At 41.9% G+C, this 24,581-nt stretch overlaps 1 protein-coding gene across 6 annotated transcripts in view; it reads right to left on the minus strand.

Annotated features, from left to right (window-relative positions):
- MED14 (mediator complex subunit 14) overlaps nucleotides 1-24,581 on the minus strand; it is a 315,823-nt gene that overhangs the window by 57,187 nt on the left and 234,055 nt on the right. For 2 of the 6 annotated variants that reach the window (XM_086387052.1, XM_086387050.1), the window contains exon 1: nucleotides 2,562-3,219. The exons of the other annotated variants lie outside the window; for them this stretch is intronic. In XM_086387052.1, coding sequence (XP_086243178.1) covers nucleotides 2,562-2,770 — 209 coding nt within the window. In that variant the 5' untranslated portion in view covers nucleotides 2,771-3,219. Of the gene's footprint in view, nucleotides 1-2,561; nucleotides 3,220-24,581 lie in introns of those variants that run through there. 6 annotated transcript variants of the gene reach the window in all.

Raw genomic sequence — 24,581 nt, forward strand, 5'->3', positions numbered from 1 at the left:
TTTAAAAAAAAAAAAAAGGTTTTTAAAAAGTAGAACCTAAATCTCTTAAAAAAAAAAAAAACACAGCAGAATGTAAACTCTAAGATAAGAGCATGTACATGGGTGAGGGAAGGGCAGGAGGAAATGAACAAGCAAAAGAAAAAAATTTAGAAATCTGGGGCCAAAAACTAACCACCTTTCTTACTTTCAATACTCCACAAACATCAAATGTGGCAGAAATCAGATTCATAAAGTATACCTTGAACACTGGTTTTATACTAATACATTAATCCTGACAGTTTCTACCTGGAACAAGGAAAAATACATGATCTAGGAACTTATTCCTAAATCTTTTTTTGGTGGCCACAAATCAAACGAGAAAAAAGTTATTTTATATACCTATGTATCAAGAACAACAGTGAATTTTCCCCTTAAATTCTCCATGGTCTACAATGGAGGAAACGGAAACAGCAACCCATCCCAGTATCTTGCCTGGGAAATCCCATGGACAGAGGAGCCTGGTGGGCTACAGTCCGTGGGGTCGCAAAGAGTTGGACACGACTTAGTGACTAAACAACAACTAAACAAAGGCGGTAAGGGAGAGAAGACACATCATGTAGGACCTTACAGGTAGACCACAGTCTTGGTTTGCTCAAGACAGTCCCAGTTCATGCCTGTTGCTCTGACATAGTTGTTAATAGCACCACCTTTCATGTTCAAAAGCATCCTCATCTGGACCATAAACTTTATGATCACTCTACTGGTGACTATAAAAAGTTTTTTACTCTGAGATGGGGAACCATGAGAAAGTTGTGAGTAAAAATAAGTTTTAAAAGGATCATCCTGGCTATTTCACGAAGGAAAAACCAGAGAGGGGCAAGGGTAGCAGCACAGGTACCAGTTAGTGAACCACTGCAGTCACAGGAGCAAAGGATTAAAGCTTGATGGAACGGGTGAAAAGTGCTGGGATTCTGAAGCCAGAGATGACAGAATTTACTGATGTGCGATTGGAAGAAAGAGGAGGCAATAATTAACTCCAAAATTCCTGGCCTAAGCATCCAGAGGAAGAATAGAGAGAGTACTTAGTGAGACAGTAAAGTTTTTTGGTGGGGGGAGGACTGAATGGAATCAGGAGTTTGGTTCTGGACTTGGTCCGTTGAAATGTCCCCTATGTCCAAATGACAGAGCCTGTGGATAGAGTCTGCAGCTCAGTGGAGAGGTCTGTGCTGGAGAGAGAAGTGTAGGAATTATCCTCATACAACGTGTGCAAGACTAAACCTATGTACTTATCCTACAGCAATAAATATTTCTTTTTTCATAACCAAGTGCTCAAACAGAGGAACACAAGAATTTCTACAAATGCCCTATGGAAAGATAAATTATACAAATTACACACCACAGATAGTGGCAGTTTTCAACATTTTCCCATAGCTATACATAGGATGGGTACATGAGATTTTTCTCATGGCTACTCAAATTCTTATATGACAGCCAACGATAAACGGTGTAGAGAAGTATACCACCATAATCTAATCATGACAGCTATTTAATTTCCTCATTAGACAGGGGTAGGCTTCTTTCCATCCCCCTCAATAAAGTATATAAAAATTCTCAGAATGATGTTTTACAGGGATAAGTGGAACCTCTTATTAGTCATCTGCAAAAGAATATTTTAACAGTCTCTAGCAACAAATTACTGTGACACTTCACAGCCTCATACGTATACAAATGTACTTCAACTGAATACACTGGAGTCTACTAAAAGATAAAAATGAATCTAGCTGAAAACTAGTCTTACTTTCTCTGAACCTAGATTTTAAAAATGTTAAACAGTAATTCAACTATATATACCCCTAAATTTCATAGGGTCTTTTCTTCACACACCTGAAAATCATTACAGTGTATTCTGATCCTATCCTGAGGGGATTAACACGCTAATCATATCCCAAGGCATTTTACTGCTAACTTGGTGATTTATAAACTCCCCTCATACCCCATGAGACAATAACAGCAGGCTAGTTACCAAAAAAACCTTTACTTACACTACATGTGTTAAGACTTCAAACAGTCTCAAACATTCCAGGAAAACAAACTTGGAATCCAACATTTTGCATTATTTTACATACATCTCCTGAGTTCAAACTTCGTCAGAAGCAATTACAACCTACATTTAAAATGTACCGTAAGAGGCTGTAACACAATTTGTCTTTGGGAATTTTTTTAAACGCCCGAATAATATATATTCCTAAACCCTAAACTAGGAGTCTGGGCTAAAAAGCTTCCAACCAACAAATCAATAAGGTTAAGCTGGCAAATCGAGCAAAAATTCCAAAGATGGGCTTTTCAGGGAAAGTCAAACAACGTGCATAATTTACAAGTCTCGGTTGCTTCATCTCCAGGACCCCAAATGAAAAGCTCCTCCTCCACCTCCGCTGGGCCCCAAGAGTTCAGAAATTCTAGACTTAAGCAGCCCAGCGGAGAGGAGAAAGCAGCAGCCTCTGTGGAGAAGGAGGTGCGAACCTCTTAGCCGGTTGGGCGGGAAGCGGGGGCTGGGGAACAAGCGTGGATTTCGCGGCACTTACAGGTCCGTCAGCACCATGAGCTCCGAGTAGGCCCGGTGCAGCAGAAATTCGATGAGGGTGCTCAGCCGGTAGCCAGGGCTAGCCGCGGCCGCAGCGGCCGCTGCCACGGCGGCTCCGGGAGGAGGCGGCGCCGGGGCTGACGCGGGGCCGCCGCTGCCGCTGCCTCCGGGCGGGACCAGCTGGTGGTTCTCCAGCTGCACTGGGGCCATGGCGGCACAGGGCCGGGCTTGGCGCAGCGGTACAAGATGCGGCCCTCGAACCTCCCTCCCGGGCGCTCAGTCACCGCGCCTAAGTGGGCGCGGGCGGAGTCGCCGCCGCCGCCTACTACTGCCGAGCCGCCTCCGAACAGGAAGCCTTACGCCGGCCGCAGAGGCCCGCCCCCATGTAGCGATGAGCCCGCCGGCTCCAGGGACTGGAGCGAGGGGCGGGGGGAGGGCGGGGAAGCGGGTGGCAGCCGCAGAGAAGCAGCGCCCCAGCAACCGTTCAGAGGCCGCTCGGCCAGGCAGCCGCAGCGTCCATATTGACGGCCCAAAGCGGAAGTCGTTAGGAAGAACGGAAGGGGAACCAAAGGGGGACTTCCGACAGCAACCTGTGCCTTTTCTCCCGGCGGTCGGGCGCGGGGACGTTAAGGGGCGCGTGGGAGTGGGGCGGGGCCGGCGCGCGGGCGAGAAAAGCGGAAACGGGGGCTGCGCGCCGCCGGAAGTGAGTGTAAGGGCGGAGCCAGTGTTGTCACTGAGAACGTCAGCAGTTGCCCGGCCCTTACCCTCGCCGCCCTTTGGAGTTTAAAAAGATCCGATTTGTGCTGAGGTGTCCATCAGCGTTCCCCTGGTGGGTGCAGCCCGCCCGGGGAGGACACCCTATCCCAGATGTTTGTGACCTGTGTTTCTGGACTCGAAAAGAAATTGTTACGGCTGAGCGCTTGTGACGTCTCAGATCTTTGCATCTCCCACAGTCCGCCCATGCGCCTTTCGTGGGATAGGAGACGTTTCCGTCATTTTTTTTTAACTGTGGGAAAAGATTCGAGAAAATATTATTGAGGGTAGAAAAAGGGCCACTGGCAGAATAACTTAACTTGAATGGAGTTGGATATATGCTGAGCTCATAAGCTACCCCCAAAACCTGGCAGTTCTACCGCAGAAACAGACTTTAAATCCTCTACCACTGATTCTCCCACTTGTTTCTTGTCCCTGCTCTTGAAGTAGCCGCCCTACCTTCCAAGGACTTTTCAGTTCGTTTTCTGTGCCCTACTGCCACATTTTCCCGATCAAAATGCACGCTTAATATTTTGAATTCTGATTTAAAGCCATGATTCTCAACCTTGCCTGCACGTTGGAATCGGGGGAGATGGAGGAGTGGGTGGCTTTAGAAAATACTTATGCTCCTCTCCCCATAGATTCGGCTTTAATTGGTCTGGGCTTCAGGATTTTTAAAAGCTTCCTAGGTGGTTTTAATGTGCACTGTTTAAAAGCGTCATTTGCCACCACCCTTTTCAAATATCTTTTTGCAGTCTTATCTATGACTCTTAGACGTAAATAAGGTTAAAATACTCTCATTCTTGTCCACTTGTGTAATTCTTACTCATTCTTGAAGACAATTCACCTGTCTTCTGAGGATGTAATCTTAATCACTTGCTCCCTTTTGTGATCCTAAAGCACATTTACACAAACAGTACCATCCTAGTACTCATTAAAAGGCAGTAGGATCACTTACAGCCTCCACAGGTAACAGTTGCTGAACGTAGATACTCTCCCTAAGATCCATCCCTATGCTGCTACCTTAGGAAACAAAGTTTTTTCTAAGTTAGCTAGAATGGTATCATTTCTTTGGCAGTAGGTTTGTTTTATTGAAAGTTCTTTTTCCTCTTTTGAAAACTGTTGACTTCAGCTAAAAAGCCCTGGTGGTCACATACACATAAGATGTACAAGATGGTCCTTAGTTCTCCAAAAAGTGAAAGTGTTAGTTGCTCAGTCCTGTCCCACTCTTTGCGACCCCATGGACTGTAGCCTGCCAGGCTCCTCTGTCCACGGGATTCTCCAGGCCAGAATACTGCAGCGGGTAGCCGGCTGTTCCCTTCTCCAGAGGATCTTCCCAACCCAGGGATGATACCCAGGTCTCCTGCATTGCAGGGAGATTCTTTACCATCTGAGCCATCAGGGAAGCCTTTAGTTCTCCAGCCAAGTGTCAAACCCAAGCCCCCTGCACTGGCAGCACAGAGTCTTAACCATTGGACCACCAGGGAAGTCCCTGAGATGGTCCTTAAAGTCTTTTCTAACACATTCTGATTGTGTGATGTTAATAGGATTTTGAAGTCAAGTGGGCCTTAGAAAGCATCACTACAAACAAAGCTAGTGGAGGTGATGGAATTCCAGTTGAGCTATTTCAAATCCTGAAAGATGATGCTGTGAAAGTACTGCACTCAATATGCCAGCAAATTTGGAAAACTCAGCAGTGGCCACAGGACTGGAAAAGGTCAGTTTTCATTCCAATCCCAAAGAAAGGCAATACCAAAGAATGCTCAAACTACCGCACAATTGCACTCATCTCACACGCTAGTAAAGTAATACTCAAAATTCTCCAAGCCAGGCTTCAGCAATACGTGAACCGTGAACTTCCAGATGTTCAAGCTGGTTTTAGAAAAGGCAGAGGAACCAGAGATCAAATTGCCAACATCTACTGGATCATCGAAAAAGCAAGAGAGTTCCAGAAAAACATATATTTCTGCTGCACTGACCATGCCAAAGCCTTTGACTGTGTGGATCACAATAAACTCTGGAGAATTCTGAAAGAGATGGGAATACCAGACCACCTGACCTGCCTCTTGAGAAACCTATATGCAGGTCAGGAAGCCACAGTTAGAACTGGACATGGAACAACAGACTGGTTCCAAATAGGGAAAGGAGTATGTCAAGGCTGTATATTGTCACTCTGCTTATTTAACTTCTATGCAGAGTACATCATGAGAAACGCTGGGCTGGAAGAAGCATGAGCTGGAATCAAGACTGCCAGGAGAAATATCAATAACCTCAGATATACAGATGATACCGCCCTTATGGCAGAAAGTAAAGAGGAACTAAAAAGCCTCTTGATAAAAGTGAAAGAGGACAGTGAAAAAGTTGGGTAAAGCTCAACATTGAGAAAACTAAGATCATGGCATCTGTTCCCATCCTTCATGGGAAATAGATGGAGAAACAGTGGAAATAGTGTCAGACTTTATTTTTCTGGGCTCCAAAATCACTGCAGATGGTGATTGCAGCCATGAAATTAAAAGATGCTTACTCCTTGGAAGGAAAATTATGACCAACCTAGATAGCATATTCAAAAGCAGAGACATTACTTTGCTAACAAAGGTCCATCTAGTCAAGGCTATGGTTTTTCCAATGGTCATGTATGGATGTGAGAGTTGGACTGTGAAGAAAGCTGAGTGCCGAAGAATTGATGCTTCTGAACTGTAGTGTTGGAGAAGACTCTTGAGAGTCCCTTGGACTGCAAGGAGATCCAACCAGTCCATTCTGAAGGAGAGCAGTCCTGGGTGTTCATTGGAAGGGCTGATGCTAAAGCTGAAACTCCAATACTTCAGCCACCTTATATGAAGAGTTAACTCACTGGAAAAGACTCTGATGCTGGGAGGGATTGGGGGCAAGAGGAGAAGGGGACGACACAGGATGAGATGGCTGGATAGCATCACCAACTCGATGGACATGAGTTTAAGTGAACGCCGGGAGTTGGTGATGGACAGGGAGGCCTGGCGTGCTGCGATTCATGGGGTCACAAAGAGTCGGACACGACTGAGCAACTGAACTGAATAGGATTTTAACTCGGTCTTATTGTCTACATTAAACACAATTATACACCATGCCTCTTGGTATTCATCTTATTTGGCAGTAAGATTCTACTAGAGAAATTACAACCAATTTGCAAATAAAAAAAATTAATGGGTGGATGGGGGTTATTTTAAAAAAAGAGAAATTTTCACCCATATCCATCAGGTTAGATTTTAATGAAATTTCTGTATATCTTTAAAAATTGAAAAGTTCTGACAGAAAATAGGGTGAAAATACAGGAAAATAACTGTATTTTGCTTAAATTGTTGGCGATCGGGGAGGTAATTTAAATGAAAACTCCTGAAAGTGATAGCCCACCTCCCAACCTGATTAGTATAGCCACAGGCAAATATAGAAGAAATGAGTAAGGAAGGAGAGACAATATTAGCATGTTTGGCTGAGATACTAAATGAATGGTTCATATCCAAATCACTTTTGGAAATAGTGTAATTTATCATTTTAAGGCCCACAATACAATGTTTAGCATTGTATTAATAGTATAAGTGCCTAATTCTTTCATTCCCAATTTTCAGTTGTTTCTGTGCTTGGTCATCACCAGATTCTATCACACCTCAGATAAAACTATCTGAGAATTAGCAGATAAAATTCAGAACTAGCAGTATGATATATCCTCAGCTCTTAAATCAACCTAAATGCTAGATCTTTCTGAAGTCAATCTGATTTTAATAAAAAGAACAAATTGATTGCAAAATACGGAGAAAAAAGAGACCATTTCCCTTTAAGCCCTTTTGATGGAAAATTGACAAATTGGTACATATACATTTGACCCTTGAACAATGCAGTGGTTAGGGGCACAGATCCTCCTTGCAGTCAAAAATCCATAATTTATATATAGTTTATAGTATAATTTATAGTCAGCCTTCTTTAACCAGAATTCCTCCTTATCTGTGGTACCTTGATGTTCAGCCCACCTCAGATCTTGTAGTAACATTTATTGGAAACAAATCTGCATGTAATGCAGTTTAAACCTATGTTATTCAAAAGTCAACTGTAGTTTCACTCTGAAACATACAGCTGCCCCTCAGGCACAAAACACTGGGAAAGGAATTGAAAAGTTTTTTTTTTTTTTCCTATGATATTATCATCAGTTCCTCCAAAACAGAGAGCAAAAGCAGTAACTGCATTCACTTAAGAGCTGCTCCATTCTCTGGTGGCTCAAATGGTAAATTATCTGTCTGCAATGCAGGAGACCCAGGTTCGATCCCTGGGTTGGAAGGATCCCCTGGAGAAGGGAATGGCAACCCACTGCAGTATTCTTGCCTGGAGAATTCCATGGCCAGAGGAGACTGGTGGGCTATAGTCCATGGGGTCACAAAGAGTGGGACAGGACTGAGCAACTAACACTTTCACTTTCCATTCGTAGTGAAGTTGAGGACTTCACAGACCAATACTGTGAGTATGGTCTGATCAATCCAGAAAAAAATGAGAACATTTTGATGGCTTTCCATATATGTAGAAGAAAACCCAAATTTCTTAGTATGGCCTTTAAAGCTATTAACACAGTAGTCTTTACCTGCTTCTCCACCTCTGCCTCCTGCCTCTCTTTCCTTCACTCACTTTACTGTAACTGCCCTGGGTGGGTCTAGTACATGCCATTCCCTAAGGTGTTAGGGCTTACCCACTACTCCAGACACCTGAAACACTTGTTTTCCAGCTTTTCACGTGGCTGCCTTTTCCTCCTTCCAATATCAGCTTAAATGAGAAATCCTCAGAGAGGTCTCCCCTGACTGTATGATATTAGGCAGATGATACAAGGAAGTTCATTGTAACATTGTTTGTAGAAGCAAAAAAGTATGAATAATCTTAACTGTCTCTCAGTAGGAGAATGGATAAGTAAATTACTATGTTTCTACATAACTCTTCAATTGAATAAATTAGACCTATAGGTACCAACATGGAGACACCTCAAAAACAATATGGAATGAAAAAAGCTATCTTTTTTATACTATTCCTATTTTTCTAAGCACACAAAATACTCCATAATTTGCTATATTGTAGACAAAGTAAAAAATGTGAATGAGGATAATAGACACCACCTTCAGAACAGTAATTACGTCTAGGAAGGGGTAGGGACACAGTGATGCTTTATTGGTTATTAGCTATTAGTTATATCTAATGGGTTTCTTGGGCTTCCCGGGTGGCTCAGTGGTAAAGAATCCACCTGCCGCACAGGAGACCCAGGTTCGATCCCTGGGTCAGAAAGATCATCTGGAGAAGGGAATGGCAACCAACTCCAGTATTCTTGCCTGGAGAGTTCCATGGACAGAGGAGCCTGGCAGGCTACAGTCCATGGAGTTGTGAAGAGTCAGACATGACTGAGCAACTAACACACCCATACCCAATGGGTTTCTTGAAGATTGACCAAAAGGAAATGTGACAATATTAATATCTGTTAAATCTAGGGGCAGAGATATGATTGTTTATTAATATATTCTGTACTTTTCATTAGTTTTGAACTATTTCATAATTTTTAAAAGTTTAAAATGTTTCTATTAGTATTATTTACACAATCTGCCATAACAAACACCCCCCCCCAATCTCAGTGATTTAGCACAGTAAGAGCTTATTTCTTGTGCTCACAAAGTTCAGTAAAAATGTACCTGATGGAGAGGCTCTCCTCTAAGCAATTAACCCAGCAAAACAGGCTCTTTTTATCTTCGTGAGATAGGCTGGGATCTGGGACCCTTTGCTGCAATGCTTGTACCTGGACACCTCTCCTCAAGCAACAAAATACAAAGAAACTACATGGTACTAAAAACAACTGTGTGCATGCACAGTTGGGACAAATTCTGGACCCCAGAGATACAAAGAGACCAAAAAACAAGAACAACCAATGACCACTTTTGAGGAGCCTGGAGCAAAAACTGGGTGTTGGGAGCAAAAGCACAGGAACCTTGCACACAACCCCATGTGAGAGATGAGCAGATCACCTAAGCCATCCCCCTGGCCAGCCCTGAACACACCCCTACCCTCACCCCGTATAAGGAACAAGCTTGCCTCCACCACACGTAGTGAGCAAGGAAAACTGTAGTTTGTCCTCACTCCCCTCTGCTACAGTAGGAGCTCCAGTAAAGCCTTGCCTGAATTTCTTGTCTAGCCTCTGATCAATTTCTGTTCATTGGGAAAGGCCAAGAACCCTGGTCTGTAATGTTGGGAAACAATCGCTCTAACCCAGAGATTTTTTTTTTTTTTAATATCCACCCACATTCCTTTAGCCAGAATTAGTCACATGGCTTGTTTAAAGCACAAGGAGCTGGGAAATACAAGTCTACCTGTGTGCCTAGGAAGAAAATGAAATGGTTTAGTGGATAAATAGCATTGATTTTACCGCAATATTAAGGTAGTCTTTCTTCTTAGAGCACAGCCTACTGTGAGCAAGAGTCCCATAGCAGAAATGAAGTTGCTCTTATAATCAACAAGAGTCCAAAATGCAGTGCCTGGGTGCAACCTCAAAAAAGACAGAATGATCTCAGTTCATTTCCAAGGCAAGCCATTCAACATCACAGTAATCCAAGTCTATGCCCCTACCACCAGTGCCAAAGAAGCTGAAGTTGATCAGTGCTATGAAGACCTAGAAGACCTCCTAGAACTAACACAAAAAAGAGATATTCTATTCATAATTGCAGATAGGAATGCAAAAGTAGGAAGTCATGAGATACCAGGAGTAACAGGCAAGTTTGGCCTTGGAGAACAAATCGAAGCAGGACAAAGGCTAACTGAATTCTGCCAAGAGAATGCATTGGTCATAGCAAATACCCTTTTTCAACAGCACAAGAGATGACTTTACACATGGACATCACCAAATGGCCAATAACAAAATCAAATTCATTATAGTCTTTGTAGCTGAAGATGGAGAAACTGTACACAGTAGCAAAAACAAGACCTGGAGCTGATGGTGGCTCAGATCATCAGCTTCTCATAGCAAAATTCAGCCTTAAACTAAAGAAATAGGGGAAAACCACTAGGCCAGCCAGGTATAACTTCAGTCAGATCCCCTATGAATATGTAGTGGAGGTAATGAATAGATTCAAGGGATTAGATCTGGTAGACAGACTGCCTGAAGAACCATGGACAGAGATCTGTACTATTGTACAGGAGGCAGCGAGCAAAACCATCCCAAAGAAAAAGAAAAGCAAGAAGGCAAAGTGGTTATCCAAGGAGGTCTTACAAATAGCTAAAGAAAGAAGAGAAGCAAAAAGCAAGGGAGAAAGGGAAAGGTATATCAAGCTAAATGAAGATTTCCAAAGAACAACGGAGAGACAGGAAGGCCGTCTTCAATAAACAGTGTATACAACTAGAAGAAAACAACAGAAGGGGAAAGACTAGAGATCTCTGCAGGAAAATTGGAGATATCAAGGGAACATTTTGCCCAAAGATGGGCACAATAAAGGACATAAATGGTAGAAACCTAGTAGACACTGAAGACATCAAGAAGAGCTGGAAAGAATACACAGAACTGTATAAAAAAGATCCAAATGAACCGGACTACTACGATGGTGTGGTCCGCCACCCAGAGCCAAACAATCTGGAAAGCAAAGTCAGGTGGGCCTTAGGAAGCACTGCTGTTAATAAAGCTAGTGGATGTGACAGAATTCCAGTAGAACTGTTCAAAATCCTAAAGGATGATGCCATCAAGGTGTTGCATTCATTATGTCAGCAAGTCTGGAAGACCCAGCAGTGACTACAGGACTGGAAAAGGCCAATCTTCATCCCAATTCCCAGAAAGGATAGTACCAACCAATGTGCTAACCATCCAACAATTGCACTCATCTCCCATGCTAGTAGTGTTAGTTGCTCAGTCATGTCCAACTCTTTGCAACCTCACGGACTGTAGCCCACTAGGATCCTCTGTCCATGGAGTTCTCCAGTCAAGAATACTGGAGTGGGTTGCCATTTCCTTCTCCAGGGGCCCATGCTAGAAAGGTCATGCTTAAAATATTGCAAGCTAGGCTGCAGCATTATGCAAACAAAGAACTTCCAGATGTCCACTCTGGGTTTAGAAAAGGAAGAGGAACCAGAGATCAAATTGCCAACATTTGCTGGATCACAGAGAAAGCTAGGGAATTCTGGAGAGACATCTATTTCTGTTTCATTGACTACACCAAAGCCTTTAACTGTGTGGATCATAATAAACTATGGAAAGCTCTTAAAGAAATGGGAATACCAGACCATCTTGCCTGTCTCCTGAGAAACCTGTATGCAGGTCAAGAAGCAACAGTCAGAACCCTGTATGGAACAACTGATTAGGTCAAGATTGAGAAAGAAGTACAACAGGGCTGACTGCTGTCACCCTGTTTGTTTAATCTATACGCTGAGCACATCATGAGAAATGTGGGGCTGGATGAGTTACAAGCTGGAATCAAGATAGGCAGGAGAAACATCAACAACCTTAGATACGCGTATCAGATCAGATCAGTCGCTCAGTTGCGTCTGACTCTTTGCAACCCCATGAATCACAGCACGCCAGGCCTCCCTGTCCATCACCAACTCCCGGAGTTCACTCAGACTCACGTCCATCGAGTCAGTGATGCCATCCAGCCATCTCATCCTCTGTCGTCGCCTTCTCCTCCTGCCCCCAATCCCTCCCAGCATCAGAGTCTTTTCCAATGAGTCAACTCTTCGCATGAGGTGCCCAAAGTACTGGAGTTTCAGCTTTAGCATCATTCCTTCCAAAGAACACCCAGGGCTGATCTCCTTTAGGATGGACTGGTTGGATCTCCTTGCAGTCCAAGGGACTCTCAAGAGTCTTCTCCAACACCACAGTTCAAAAGCATCAATTCTTCAGCGCTCAGCCTTCTTCCCAGTCCAACTCTCACATCCATACATGACCACTGGAAAAACCATAGCCTTGACTAGACAGACCTTTGTGGGCAAAGTAATGTCTCTGCTTTTCAATATGCTGTCTAGGTTGGTCATAACTTTCCTTCCAAGGAGTAAGCGTCTTTTAATTTCATGGCTGCAGTCACCATCTGCAGTGATTTTAGAGCCCCAAAAAATAAAGTCTGACACTGTTTCCACTGTTACCCCATCTATTTCCCATGAAGTGATGGGACCAGATGCCATGATCTTCGTTTTCTCAATGTTGAGCTTTAAGCCAACTTTTTCACTCTCCACTTTCACTTTCATCAAGAGGCTTTTTAGTTCCTCTTCACTTTCTGCCATAAGGGTGGTGTCATCTGCATATCTAAGGTTATTGATATTTCTCCCGGAAATCTTGATTCCAGTTTGTGTTTCTTCCAGTCCAGCGTTTCTCATGATGTACTCTGCATATAAGTTAAATAAGCAGGGTGACAATATACAGCCTTGACGATATGCGTATGATACCACTCTATCTTTGTGAAAGCTGGACCACAAAGAAGGCGGAGCCATGAAGAACTGATGCCTTTAAACTGTGGTGTTGGAAAAGACTCCTGAGAGTCTCTTGGACAGCAAGGAGATCAAACCAGTCAATCTTAAGGGAAATCAACTGAATATTTATTGGAAGGACTGATGCTGATGCTGAAACCCCAGTATTTTGGTCATCTGATATGAACAGCTGACTCATCACAAAAGTCCCTGATGCTGGAAAAGACTGAGGGCAGAAGGAGAAGAGGGCGTCAGAGGATGAGATGACTGGATGGCATCACCATAGCAATGGACACGAATTTGGACAAACTTTGGGAGATGGTGAGGGACAGAGAGGCCTGGTATGCTGTGGTCCAGGGGGTTGCAAAGAGTCGGACATGACTGGGTGAGTAAACAACAACACAGCCTCTGAAATCAGACCCCTTAGATTACAATTCTAGCTTAACTTCTTATGATCTGAATGCTTTCCAGGAAGTTACTTCATTTCTCTGGGTTTCTCAGTTTCCTCATCCTCAGAGGATGATTATGAAGAATGAATGATGTTTATTCTTCTTAAAAAAATAAGTATTAGAGTATAATTGATTCACAATGTTGTGTTTAATTGCTGGTGTACAGCAAAGTGACTCAGTCATATACACATATCTTGTTTCTCATATTCTTTTCCATTATGGCTTATCACAAGATATTGAATATAGTCCCCTGTGCTATCCAGTAGGACCTTGTTGCTTATCCATCCTATACACACTAGCTTGCAGCTGCTAATCCCAAACCCCCAATCCATCCCTCCTGCCACTGTCTTGGCAACCATGAGTCTGTTTCCACTTCATAGAAACCATTTGTGGTTTTCAAAAATTTTATTAAAAAATGACATTTATTCTTAATAACATTTGCAAAGGGCTTAAAAGAGTCATTTATCTACAAATATTAGCTATTACCATTATCATCACCTAGGGGCAATAATGCTTGTATTTGATTTTTCACCTAAATAACCCATGAACTTTCCATCTTCTGCCCTCAACTGACTCTCTCTCTAATATTCCCAGCACCTAGCATGTCTGGTTTTCATGAGTGAATAGAACAGGCATATTCCTTCATCTATACATTGTAATTTTACTTATATTGCGTTAACCTTTTGAGATTAAGATTGACTTACATATTAATATATTTACATGTGAAATGAAGTGTCTAGAAGTTCTTTTTAAATAGTTCAGAAAAACAGTTGTAGGAGGTAGATGAAATAAGTTTGGCAGAATGTTGACAATTATTAAAGCTGATGATGGATACATGGGAATTCATTTTACTCTTTCTCTTGTTTTCAGTATATGTGATAATATACACAATAAATTTGTTTAAAAAAAATTGAGAATGGGTAGCCAACTAAAGGCCTGGATCTTTTTTCTTCCCTAATGAACAACCTTTAATATATCTACTCAATTTTTTCAGATTTTAAGAACATTTTTTTGTAATGTATACAGTGTTTAAAACTAACTTTAAAAAAGAAAGCTATAATAAACTTCAATGATAACTGCTTATAAAAGAAATGAAAATGTCCAATATTTTAACAATTTTGGTTTCAGGCCTTGAAATAAGAATGTTTCCAAGGAGCTCTCAAAACACACACACACACAAATTTATAACCTGAAATTTTTCTAGCTACGTTAAAATTCAATATCTTTATTCTTCACCTCACATAGTTACCTTTTTAAAATGTTTGTGGTGGGAACATTTAAGATACCCTTCTTAGCAAATTTCAAGTATAGAATACGTATTAACTATAGTTTCCATGCTGCATATTAGACCTCCAGAACTTGGGACTTCCCTGGCAGTCCACTGGTTAAGACTCCCTGCTTCTACTGCAGGGAGTTCAAGTTCTATCCCTGGTCAGAGAGTTGAGATTCCACATGCCACAAGATGTGGCCAAAAAAAGCAAAGAAAAGACACCTAGATTCCCCATAACTTCAGCTCAGTTCAGTTCAGTCGCTCAGTCGTGTCCGACTCTTTGCGACCCCATGAACTGCAGCACGCCAGGCCTCCCTGTCCAGCACCAACTCCCGGAGTTCACTCAGACTCACGTCCATTGAGTCAGTGATGCCATCCAGCCATCTCATCCTCTGTCGTCCCCTCTCCTCCTGCCCCCAATCCCTCCAAGCATCAGAGTCTTTTCCAATGAGTCAACTCTTCACATGAGGTGGCCAAAGTACTGGAGTTTCAGCTTTAGCATCATTCCTTCCAAAGAAATCCCAGGGCTGATCTCCTTTAGAATGGACTGGTTGGATCTCCTTGCAGTCCAAGGGACTCTCAAGAGTCTTCTCCAACACCAAAGTTCAAAAGCATCAATTCTTCAGCGCTCAGCTTTCTTCACAGTCCAACTTTCACATCCATACATGACTACTGGAAAAACCATAGCCTTGACTAGACGGACCTTTGTTGGCAAAATAATGTCTCTGCTTTTAAATATGCTATCTAGGTTGGTCATAACTTTCCTTCCAAGGAGTAAGCGTCTTTTAATTTCATGGCTGCAGTCACCATCTGCAGTGATTTTGGAGCCCAGAAAAATAAAGTGACACTGTTTCCACTGTTTCCCCATCTATTTTCCATGAAGTGATGGGACCAGATGCCATGATCTTAGTTTTCTCAATGCTGAGCTTTAAGCCAACTTTTTCACTCTCCTCTTTCACTTTCATCAAGAGGCTTTTTACTCCATCTTAAAACTGGAAGTTTTTACCATTTGAGCAGCATCTCTCCATTTCCCCAATTCCCAGCCCCTGGCAACCACCAAGCTACTCTTTGTTTCTATTAATTTGGCTTTTCTAGATTCTACATCTGAGATCGTACAGTACAGTTTTAAAAAGATGAGGGTGAAGGCAATGACCTGCACAGTTTAAAAAATCCATGTCTAACTTCACAATCAGCCCTCTGTATATGCTGTTCTGCATCTGAGGATTCAACCAACTGTAGATTGTGTAATACATATTTGTGTGTGTGTTAGTCACTCAGTCGTGTCCAACTCTTTGCGACCCCATGGACTGTAGCTCTCCAGGCTCCTCTGTCCATGGACTTCTCCAGGCAAGAATACTGGAATGGGTTGCCATTCCCTTCTCCAGGGGATCTTCCGAACCAAGGGATCGAACCCAGGTCTCCCGCATTGCAGACAGATTCTTTACCATCTGAGCCACCAGGGAAGCAGGGGAAAAAATTCATGTATAAGTGGGCCTGGGCAGTTCAAACCCATGTTGGTCAAGGATTCCCTGTATTTGCCTTTCTTTGTCTGACTTATTTAACTTAGCATCTGCCTTCAAAGTTTTATCCGTGTTGTCACAAATGACAGGGTTTTCTTTTTTATAGCTAAATAATATGCATGTGTGCATGCATTTGTGTATGTGTGTGTGTATTCCACATTTTATTTGTTTGTTCACGGACAGTTCAGAGGAGGAAATGGCAACCCATTCCAGTATTCTTGCCTGGAGAATTCCATGAACAGAAGAGGCTGGTGGGCTATAGTCCATGGAGTCAGAGTCATTAGACACAACTGAGCAACTGAGCATCGGTTGCTTCCAGGTCTTGGCTCTTGAGAATAATACTGCAGTGAACACAGAGGGTACAGATACCTCTTTGTAAAATTCAATATCTTTTAAATAAATGATTTCTAGTGGATGAACAAAGGAAAAAGAAAAAGAGGGGTATTATTAGAAATAGAAGCAGAAAGGAACCCATTTAGAATACAATTATTATATTCTTCATGAAGAGATGAAAATCTCCCCTTGCCTTGTTCTTCCTTTGTAATTAATAGGAAGAACCCCCAACCTGTGGATTGCAAGGAGTAAACCTGGTATCCATAGGTACTGGAAGTAGATTACGTGATCAGAATAAGCCTCAGCACAGCAACAGCAGAGATATCAGCATGGGAGCTCTGGTTCTCATGCCCCCAAGTCCCAGGGAGTGATTCAATGGGCTCGGATGGACATTCTGTGAGCAGTGAGTTGCATCACAGCTGAGGAACCCAAGGCCAAGAGCTAAATGTCTTAATTCCTATCAGCCAGATTGGAACAAGGTTACACTGGTGCCCATATGAGGAAGGAGCTGAGGTGTCCGACACACCCCAGGGGTCCAGCTTTCCCCAGGTCGTTGGGCAGAACTGAATAGTCCTGCTATTGTGCAGGTGTCCCGCACAGCAGAAAAGTTTTGATCCCACAGTAGTTTTTTTTTTTCCCTAGGACTCAGATGGGATGACAAACCCAGCAGCAGGGTTATTGCCAATTGCAGCTGTTGCTTAACTCAAGAGGACCATGTCATTATTTTGTGATGCTGCAGCACTGGGTCTAGAGAATGGAGGAAGTGTTAAATATTTCCACCCACCCCCCAACTTCCTAGGGAACAGAGATATTCTTTCTTCAGGTACCAGGGTTACTGTCCTCTTTCCATGGGCACATTGTTCATTTGTTCTAGGTCAGTAGCCACTATTTCTCCCTGGGGGCCAAAGGCTTCTCTCTGAGTCATCTAGGAGAGGGAACTACAATGGCCCCTAGAGGGAGCTACAATAACCCAATCTCTTCACCAGTGGAACTAAGCTGGCTTCTCCCTTGATTCCATCATTTTCATTAAATCAGACAAGACTGCTGTGCCTTTCCCTTCCATCGTTTTGTCTTAGATTGCAGTTTGTGCCTGGTTTGGGGTGCCCATCTTTATCCGGGGCATTTTGGGTCTCAGTGTCATCACAGTCTACCACAGAGGGCCCCCAAGTAGTAAAACAAAGATGGTGGAGTCTTTCTTCCACTTGAGGCAGGAGGCAGATCGAAGTATCTTCTCAGCCATTCTCTGCAGTGGGAGGCTCATCGTGGGAGCTGTCATTCTGTCCATTGTCCATTGTCAGTCTGGAGCACCTACAGCACTCAGGCTTTGAATAGGTTCTTCCATGGTATTCTGTGGGATTTTTTTTTTTTTTTAAATCAGCTTCAGGGAAGTCAGATTGGCCATACTATAGTCATTGGAACAGAAATCCAAAGTAGCAAGCCTTGTTGAGGGAATAATTCTGTCCCAACTGAATGGTCTACGTGGCAGCCTGAAGCACGGGAGACAGCTTGGCTACTGCCATTCATTCTCACTCTCTTGTCACACAGACACACCAGGCATGTCTTCAACAGCTCCCCAGTCCATCAGCCAAAGCCATCTCAGGTCCCTCAGCATGATGGGTCAATAAAAACTGAATTTTTCAGGCTATGGGTTTATCTCTGTTGGTCTTAAGCAGATTTGGCTAGGACAATTTGGAGTTTCTATCAAGGTACAGCTGAGATAATGATTTATTTCTTTGGCTGCGTCGAGTCTTAATTGCAGCACGTGGCATCTTCTTGTGACATGCGGGATCTTTTCGTTTTCATAGGGTCTCGCGGGCTTCCCTGGTTGTGGTGTGCAGGCTCAGTTGTCCTGCAGCAGGTGGGATCTTAGCTCCGCAACCAGGAATCAAATCCTTGTCCCCTGCACTGGAAGGCGACTCTCAACCACTGGACCACCAGGGAAGTCCTGAACCAGGAACTTTGACTCAGTAATCACACGGACATCTGCAGCCCCTTGCCTTTCATCTACTTGAGGCATCTCTGTCCCTGATTACATGGGTTTTGCACCGAATATGGACTCTGATGGTTTCTTTGTCCCTGTGGTATCAGAAGTATTATTCACCTCCTGAAATTTTAGAGATCTGATTAGACTTTGGTGTCCTCTGGTGGAATCTAGCTTTTTTTTTTTTTTTCAATTTTAATTAAAAAAAATTATACATGTGTTCCCCATCCTGAACCCTCCTCCCTCCTCCCTCCCCATACCATCCCTCTGGGTCGTCCCAGTGCACCAGCCCCAAGCATCCAGCATCGTGCATTGAACCTGGACTGGCATCTCGTTTCATACATGACATTTCACATGTTTCAATGCCATTTGTTTGTGTATCCACCATCTTGTCTGTTGCTTGTCTGAGAACTTATGAGAAATTGACTTTGGAAGAGATCTTTGTAAATATTCTGCCTTCCAGGAGAGTGCTGATTCTTCCCGTCAGCAGTCGAGATGACTTAACATTGGAGTTAAGGGCCCAAGTCATTCGTCAGAGATACTTTTATGTTTGACCAAGTGTCAGCCAGATTCTCGTGGGTTTGTTGGCTAATAAACTTATACCAACTTCTGGCATAACTTCACTAAGAACAATTTGGAATTGTCATGCCTACTTTAGGCAACTTTGACATGGATAAGATTGTTCATTTGAGAGGAGCTTTAGAATAAAGAGACCAAAAAAAAGAAAAAAAACTCATGAGGAGACTGACTTGTCTGAAAGACAGAGACCATGTTATTTTTTTCCATACAAGTGTTAATAAGTACTAGCTTTTTAATAGTATGATGATAAAATTATCAAGGCCCCGATAACATGCTAGAAAGGGTGTGGAGAAAAGGGAACTCTGCTACATTCTTGGGAATGTAAATTGGTGCAGCCACTATGAAGAACAGTATGGATGTTCCTTAAAAAACTGAGAATAGAGTTGACATATGATCCAGCAATCTCACTCCTGGGCATATATCCAGACAAATCATTTGAAATGATACATGCATCCCAATGTACATAGAAGCACTATTTACAATAGCCAAGATATGGAAACAACCTAAATGCCCAAAGACAGATGAGTGGATAAAGATGTGGCACACACACACACAAATATTACTCAGCCATAAAAAAGAATGAAATAATGCCATTTGTAGCAACATGGATGGACCTAGAGATTATAACCTAAATGAAGTCAGAAAGAGAAAGACAAATACCATATGATGTCATTGTATGTGGAATCTAAAAATATGACACAAATGAACGTATCTGTGAAAACTGAAACAGGCTCAGATATAAGAACAGACTTGTGGGTCCTGAGGGGTAGGGAGGTTGGGGGAGGGAAGGATTATGAATTTGAGGTTAGCTATTATATATAAAATAGATAAACAACAATCTCCTACTGTATAGAAAAGGGAACTAGATTCAATATCCTGTAATAAACCATAATGAAAAAAGAATATATATGTGTAACTATATATATATATTTGTATAACTGAATCCCTTTGCTGTACAGTAGAAATGAATACATTGTAAGTCAACTATACTTCAAAAAAATGAAAGAAGACTATCAAGACCCCAAGCTATAGCTTAAAGCACCTCTAATACACACGCATGGTTGTGTGTATATGTGTGCACGCTAAGTTGCTTCAGTCGTGTCTGACTCTGAGCAACCCCATGGACTACAGCCCGCCAGGCTCCTCTGTCAGTGGGATTCTCCAGGCCAGAATACTGGAGTGGGTTGCCATGCCCTCCTCCAGGGGATCTTCCCGACCCAGGGATCGAACCCACATCTCTTACGTGTACTTGCATTGGCAGGTGGGTTCCTTACCACTAGCGCCACCTGGGAAGCGCATGTGTGTATGACTATGTGTTAAAATGTGTGCTTAGCTTTTACAATGATAATTTTATTCTAAAACTGGTTCCTTCTCTTTTATTTTTTTTTCTCTTTACACTTTACATTTTTCTCTTCTCTCTTCCAATTTACCCTTATTCTTTTCTATTATAAAACTGTTGTAAGTTAACAGAAGGTTCCAGTCCTGTGGCTGATATATGAGCTTATTTTGCCACCTTAAAATTTATTAATATAATGTAAAAAGTATATTCAGGGAAAATTAACTAGGTGGTTCTTGGCTTCAAAAGTTGCCTATGTAAAGTAGATAATTTAAAAAAATGATTAAGGCTATACATAGTATGGGGATTCCCTGGTAGTCCAGTGGTTAGGACTCTGCACTTTCACTGCTGAGGGCTCAGATTCAATCCCTGGTCAGGGAACTAAGTTCCTGCAAGCCATGCAGTGTGGCAAAAAAAAAAAAAAAAAAAAAAGCTATAAAGAGTATAATAATTACCTAAAATACAAATATGTGTACAAGAAAATGTTTTTTCTGATGATGGATTTGTCCGTTACTTAAGGAAATCATTAGTTTGTTAAAATAGTAATTTCAATATCATATATATTTTATTTAATATACTAACACTAATTATATCTTAAAATTAAAGTCGTTAATTTTATTATCTATTTATATCGCTAGATATTTACATCCAAACACATTCATATAAAAGTACATTATGGAATGATGTCACTGAAAATTAGGAAGTAGGGAACTCTAGGACTGTGTCCCTCCACAGAAGCGACTAATGAGCTGGCAAGAACAATCATTATCAACTTTTGCACAACTCTAGAATTTGGTCAAAAACACAACAACCAAAGGAAGACCTGGTGAAGACAAAAGCTGCTGTATTGAAGAAAGAGAGCACAGTGGCATTTTAAACTGCCCACTTACAATCCCCTCTATCCTAGACTGGCAGCAGCCACAAGGACAGCAGTCCACACCCCTGGCGTACGTTGCCAGTGCCTCAGGGAGCAATATGAAGTTGACTCTCAAATACTTGTGGTTGTGGGTTTAGACTTGCCTGGCAGCTCCCTAAAGGACCTGCACAAGACTTACCTTTGTTTTGCTCAACTGGGAGCATTCCCAGGCCTGGAGCAGCTTCCCAAACAGCTTTTACCAAAAGCATTTCAGGCCCCAAGTATTGGCAGTAGCAGCCCCGGACAAGAAATAGAGAGACCATAAAGCCCGGGAAGAGATTGGGAAAGGAGGTACACGAGAAAATAAGGACTTTTAAAAGCTCCCACGTATACTTAGGAATCAAGAAGGCCACATACATGCCCAGGGCTAGATGCATGCTCAAAAAAACACAAACAAAAACAAAAACCCTGAAAAGATCCTTAACTCTCACCTCTGGCTTGCCTTCAGGCTCTGTGCAAGCAGGATGTGAAGGCTAAGCAGAGTTGCAAAGGGCTTGGCTAAGCATTGGAGGAGTACCCTGACACTGAGCCAATTTGCAAAGACTAGGAGAAAGGGGATTTCTTTTTTTTTCCCTTCTCTCTTCCTCCTCCTTCTTCTCTTTTTCTTCTCTCCAGGTCCTTAAGGAAACTGTCAAAACATTATCTGACCACAAAGCTAACAGAGCAGACGTAGGTGGCCACGTATGACAACACAGAATTTACAAAAATAGTTTAGAAAAGTCACTAAGCAAGCAAACAACTAAATAGATCAATGGAATAGAGAGTTCAGAAATGAATTTGTATATCTATGGCCAATTGATTTTTTTTGAGTGCTGAGACCATTCAATGGGGGAAAGAATTGTGTCTCCAGTAAATGGAGCTGATATCCACACGCAATTGATTCAATGAGGCAAAGAATTGGGTCTCCAGTAAATGGAGCTAGATATCCACATGCAAAAGACTGAAATTGTTAAGAGGTACAAACTACTATGTATAAAATAAATAAGCTACAAAGATATATAGTACAACACAGGGAATATCACCAATATTTTATAATAACTATAAATGGAATATAACCTTTAAAAACTGTGAATCACTATGTTGTATTTGTTGTTGTTCAGTCGCTAAGTCATGATCAACTCTTTTGCCTGAAACTTATATAGTATGGTACATCAAATATTCCTCAATTAAAATAAAGATGAAATTGGACCCTTTCCTTATACCACACACCAAAATTAACTCAAAAATGGATCAAAGACATAAACTATAAAACTCTCAGAACAAAACATAATAATAAAACTTCATGATCTTAGATTTGGCAATGGATCCTTAGACTTGACATGAAAAGCATAAGCAATAAAAAAAAGTGGATAAATCGAACTTCATAAAAATAAGAAACTTCTGTGCATCAAAGGAAGCTATCAAGAAGTTGAAAATACATACAACTAACAGATGGGAGAAAATATTTGTGAATCATAAATCTCACAGGTATATAGTATTCAGAATATATATACAACTCAACAAAAAACAACACAGTTTTTAATATGTGCAAAGAATTTGAATAGACATTTCTCTAAAGAAGATATACAGGTGGCCAATAAGCACAAGACAAGATACTTAATCGGAGAAGGCAACGGCACCCCACTCCAGTACTCTTGCCTGGAAAATCCCATGGGCAGAGGAGCCTGGTAGGCTGCAGTCCATGGGGTCGCTAAGAGTTGGACACAACTGAGCGACTTCACTTTCACTTTTCACTTTTCACTTTCATGCATTGGAGAAGGAAATGGCAACCCACTCCAGTGTTCTTGCCTGGAGAATCCCAGGGATGGGGGAGCCTGGTGGGCTGCCGTCTCTGGGGTCGCACAGAGTCGGACACAACTGAAGCGACTTAGCAGCAGCAGCAGCAAGATACTCAATATTATTAATCATTAGGGAAATTTAAGTCAAACTATTTTAAAGTGTACAATTCACAATGAGATGCCATTCACTCCTAGCAAGATGTCTGTTACTAAAACAGGATATAACAAGTGTTGGTGAGGACATGGATGGTGGGAATGTAAAACAGTGCACTACCCAATATAATATTGTAAAGTAATTAGCCTCCAATTAAAATAAATTTAAATTTAAAAAATAAATAAAACATTTAATAAGGAAAAAAAGTGCACTACTGTGGAAAACAGTTCAGTTGGTCTTGCAAAGTTAAATGTATAATTAGTATATTAGCACATTGTTAGCATATTAATAATTCCACTCCTATGTATATACTCAAAAACATTGAAGATGGGTATACAAAGAAATATTTGTACACAAATGTTCATAGCAGCACTGTTCCCAGTGGCTGAAAGACAGGAACAACCCAAATGTCTATCAAAGAACTTCTCTGGCCATCCAGTGGTTAGGACTCGGTGCTTCCACTGCAAGGAACACTGGTTTGATCCCTGGTTATTAAGGTTATTATCTATTACTGTGGTTTTAAAATGTATAACTGTATCTTGGTTTTTAAAATTATGACTTACATTAACGTCTTCTGTTTCCTGACAGTTCTTGATTTTGTCTTTCCCTTATCAGATCCTAAATAATAAAGCTGTTAAGATGTCTTTTGTGCCTGAATTATCCTGGAATGGCCTCATAAAGATTTGCTTCTTCACCTCATAAAAAAGAAAGATAATAGACATAAGTTTGTTTCAGCATTCTCCACATTTAAGTGAGTAACTCAAAATTACTGTGAAAACTCTTGTTTCCCAAAGTTAAGACTGTGGGGGAGAAAGAGGTGGAGGAAGCTAACACATGAAAAAAGTTCAGTCTTCTTAGATCACTTATGCACAAGTTAAATAGAGTAGATACATTTCAGTGTGCACCTTTCAGGCTAAAGCAAATATCCTCATGTTCTAACACACAGACTTACACAGTAGTTGTCTACAAAGTTGAGTTTCTTTGTAGATTTCAATACCTTTGTTGATCGGGGACCATTCAGGTCCACTCTCAGATATAAATCAAAAACTCCCGGAAGTTTGTCATTGTTCCCACTGTCCATAAAGTGTTCTTACTCCCAGGGTAGTTTTGACTATATCCTTATAAATTATGTTAAACCCCAGAAGAGGATGGGGCTTCCTAGGTGGCGCTAGTGCTAAAGACCCTGCCTGCCAACACAGGAGACTTAAGAGACGTGGGTTCGATTCCTGGGTCAGGAAGATCTCCTGGAGGAGGGCATGGCAACCCACTCCATATTCTTGCCTGGAGAATCCCCTGGACAGAGGAGCCTGGCGGGCTACAGTCCATAGGGTCGCAAAGAGTGGGACATGACTAAAGCAACTTACCATGCAACGGTAGGAAGCAAAGAGGAACTAAACAGCTATTCTCCTCCAGCCTGCTAGTGTTAGTGCTGATTAATATATAACATATTAGCCAGAAGTGTTCAGTCATATTACCAAGGCAGAGATAATCTGACTAATTTTTAAACCTGTATTTGT

The sequence above is a fragment of the Bos grunniens genome, chromosome X (assembly GCF_055505025.1).
Source record: "Bos grunniens cultivar Pamir isolate PY7600 chromosome X, Bosgru_T2T1.0, whole genome shotgun sequence".
NCBI classification, from domain to species: Eukaryota; Metazoa; Chordata; class Mammalia; order Artiodactyla; family Bovidae; genus Bos; species Bos grunniens.